The sequence below is a fragment of the Nelumbo nucifera genome, chromosome 3 (genome assembly GCF_055504915.1).
Source record: "Nelumbo nucifera cultivar China Antique chromosome 3, China Antique-T2T, whole genome shotgun sequence".
Lineage (NCBI taxonomy): Eukaryota > Viridiplantae > Streptophyta > Magnoliopsida > Proteales > Nelumbonaceae > Nelumbo > Nelumbo nucifera.
This window is the reverse complement of record NC_142651.1, coordinates 101,472,443-101,475,891: the sequence shown is the minus strand read 5'-3', so window position 1 is coordinate 101,475,891 and position 3,449 is coordinate 101,472,443. Positions and strand designations below refer to the sequence as shown.

General features: G+C 29.9%; 1 protein-coding gene across 1 annotated transcript; it reads left to right on the top strand.

Annotated features, from left to right (window-relative positions):
* The first annotated feature begins 2,315 nt into the window (after positions 1 to 2,315).
* On the top strand, positions 2,316 to 3,020 carry LOC148801785 (uncharacterized). Its single transcript, XM_088900421.1, has one exon. The coding sequence runs from the start codon at positions 2,316 to 2,318 to the stop codon at positions 3,018 to 3,020; it is 705 nt and encodes a 234-aa protein (XP_088756547.1).
* Positions 3,021 to 3,449: the final 429 nt, after the last annotated feature.

Below are 3,449 nucleotides of genomic sequence, written 5' to 3'. Positions count from 1 at the left end.
TATATATATATATATATTAAAACAAGGTGATGAAGAAATTTTCTCCTTTATTGAATTATTTTTTTTTTATTCCATGTCATTTTTTAAAGAACCAATGAGATGCTCTCATTCCTCATGAAAAATTATCTAAAATCTCTTTCCCTTAACCACACGTTCCCAACAATCTCCTCTCCTAAATCATCTCCAATTCCTATTTATCTCCTAACTTATCTCTAATTTACTAGAGCATTTCTCACCAAATTATCTCTAATTCCTATTTATCCTCTTTACCACTCTTTATCTATATCCTTGTAAAGAAAGTTTAAATTATAAAATTTCTCTCCAAATTATCTCTAATAAACTTTAAAATAATTATTAAAAATACAAAAAATAATTACAATAGATTTAATAATATTCACATTATTGATAGTTTTAAACTTTTACAAATTTCATCACGAAATTATGTACTAACAATATAAATTATGATTTTCCAGATTATTCAAATTAAATGCTATTCAAATAATACAAATTTAATATTAAAAAATAAAATAGTATTTCAATATTTCAACACCTAAATATCTTAAATAATAAAATACTAAAAATAGCTAAACAATTACATAGAAAAATATTTAATTATTTAAATATTTCAATAAGTATATATCTTAAATTCAAATAATGAGTATTTTAAATATTTTATATATTATTTAAATATTTAAATAACTAAATAACTATATTTTAAATAGTTAAAATAACGAAATTATGCAATAAAATAAAAAAAATCTTAAAATAAAAAAAATCATAATATAATATTCAAATTAATAATAATTTAATATTTATACATAATTAATAATGAAATTATGTAATAATAGTATAAACTATAAAATATTTTTTGAAAACACAAAAAATAATCACAACAGATTTAATAATATTCAAATTATTAATAATTTTATATTTGTACAAAATTCATCAAGAAATTATGTACAAACAATATAAATCATAATTTTCCAGATATTCAAATTAAATTTTATTCAAATAATAGAAATATAACATTAAAAAATAAAATACTATTTCAATATTTCAATAACTACATATCTTAAATAATAAAATACTAAAAATAGCCAAATAATTATATAGAAAAATATTTAATTGTTTAAATATTTCAATAACTAAATATCTTAAATTCAGATAATGTGTATTTTTAAATATTTTATATATTATTTATATATTTAAATAGCTAAATATTTTAAATAACAAAATGTTTAACAAAACTATATTTTAAACAGTTAAAGTAACGAAATTATGCAATAAAATAGAAAATCTTAAAATAAAAAAAATCATAACATAAAATTAAAATTAATAATAATTTAATATTTTTACAAAATTAATAATGAAATTCTGTAATAATAGAATAATTTATAATTTTATATATTGCTAAATACAATTAATAATTAAAATTATAGAATTTAAAAAAGAATATTATTTAAATAACTAAATAATATTTTAAATAACCAATTTCACTTACATTAATTAATAATTCTTGAAAAATAACTTTCAAAAAAGTAATATTCACTAATAATGATTTTAAAATCTTAATCAATATTTATTATATATTTAATATACTAAAATTAATAATTATTGTATTTTTAGCAATTATTTATAGTTTTTTATTATAAATATATTTTCAATAATTATGTATAAATCTATATTTTTTGTTATTTTGACAAAAAAAATTTAATATTTTTTGGATATTAAACTACCATTATTTAAACTTTTAAATTTAATTTATTATACATATTGTATTTATTGTATTTTTGTTATAATTTTTCATTTATATTTATTATAGATTAAACTATTATTTGAGATGACAATATTTATTGATTAGCTTAATATATTTTTTAGTATTTTTTGTATTTTTGTAATTATTGTAGTTATTTTATTTTTATTAGTTATTTATTTCACAATATTTAACACAGAGTGCCTACAAGTCCCTAACCTCGACCCCGTTGTACAGCTCACCGCGACCCAGAAGGGAGTTCGTCATGTTGAGTTCTCCTGGCATCTCGGGTTGAACCCCCCAAAAACGATGAAGAAGTTCCTCGAGGATGCCAATAAGTACATCCAAGTGGAAGAAGCCTCGGGTCCAAGTTGGAGCTCCAACAAGGTGAGAAGAGAAAAAGAGAAGACGAAGGTACTAGTAGCAGCAAGCACCGACGTCAAAAGAGCAAGTCGCTGAGGAAATCCCCTCCTCGGGGTTCTAGGTCAGGTCGGCGATCTAGAACCCTTCTAACCAGAGGTCTACCTACACCCCCCTCAATGCAAAACGTGATGAAATTTTGATGGCAATCAAGGATACCAGCTACATAAAGTGGCTGCCCAGGATGCGAGGAGATCTGACAACTAGAAACCTAAATGTCTATTGCCATTTTCACCATGACATCGGGCATAACACAGAAGTTTGTTGGAATCTCAAGGACGAGATTGAAGAGTTGATTCGCTGTGGATACCTGAAGAAGTTCATCAAGCATGAAGATAGGAAGGTGGTGGATCAACAAGCGAACCAGCGAAGAAAAGCTCCCGAATCGAGCAGGAGGAACGATCAGCAACCACCTCAGCAACAGCCACCACCAGAGGATAGGCCAATCCGCGGGGTGATCAATATGATCACCAGTGGGTCCATCGTTATGGGGTGCAGCACAACAGCAGGGAAGACTTCAGTTTGGGAGCTAGAGCATGAAGGTGAAAACCCGCCAAAGCGACCTCAGGTAAAGGAGGCAATCTACTTCATCGAGGATGATGCGTGTGGGGTTCAGTATCCGCACGATGACACCCTCGTAGTAAATCTTGCAATCAATGACTTTGAGGTAAAACGGGTACTAGTAGACTCCAGGAGTTCGGCAGATACCTTGTTCTTGGAAGCATTCGACAAGTTGCAGTTGGAGCGGAAAGATTTGAATCTAGCAGACACACCCTTAGTTGGGTTCAAAGGTGATGTGGTTAGGCCCCTTGGCCGAGTCACAGTACGAGTTGCAGCAGGAGCATGACCCAACTCAGTGTGCTCCGAGCACACGTTCTTGGTGGTCCCGACACTGTCCCCTACAACGCTATCTTGGGTCGGCCAATTTTGCATGCCCTATGTGCGGTGGTGTCCACCTACTACTTGTCCATGAAGTTCCCAATGAACTGCGGAGTGTGGGTAGTACGAGGTGACCAAATTGAGTCATGCAAGTGCTATGTAGTCACGCTGAAGGGCAAGGCGAAGTTAGCGGACAATGTCGAACTAGAGCCACCCCCCGAGCATATAGATGAGAGAGCTGCCCCAATGGAGGAGACAGTCCAGGTACCGATTTTTTACGCCGAGCCGACGAAGACACTCTAGATCAGCGCTCTCCTAAGCGAACCACTTTGGTCACAACTAGTAAGTTTCCTACTTAGTAATTTAGATGTTCTTGCCTGGTCCGTGGTAGAGATAC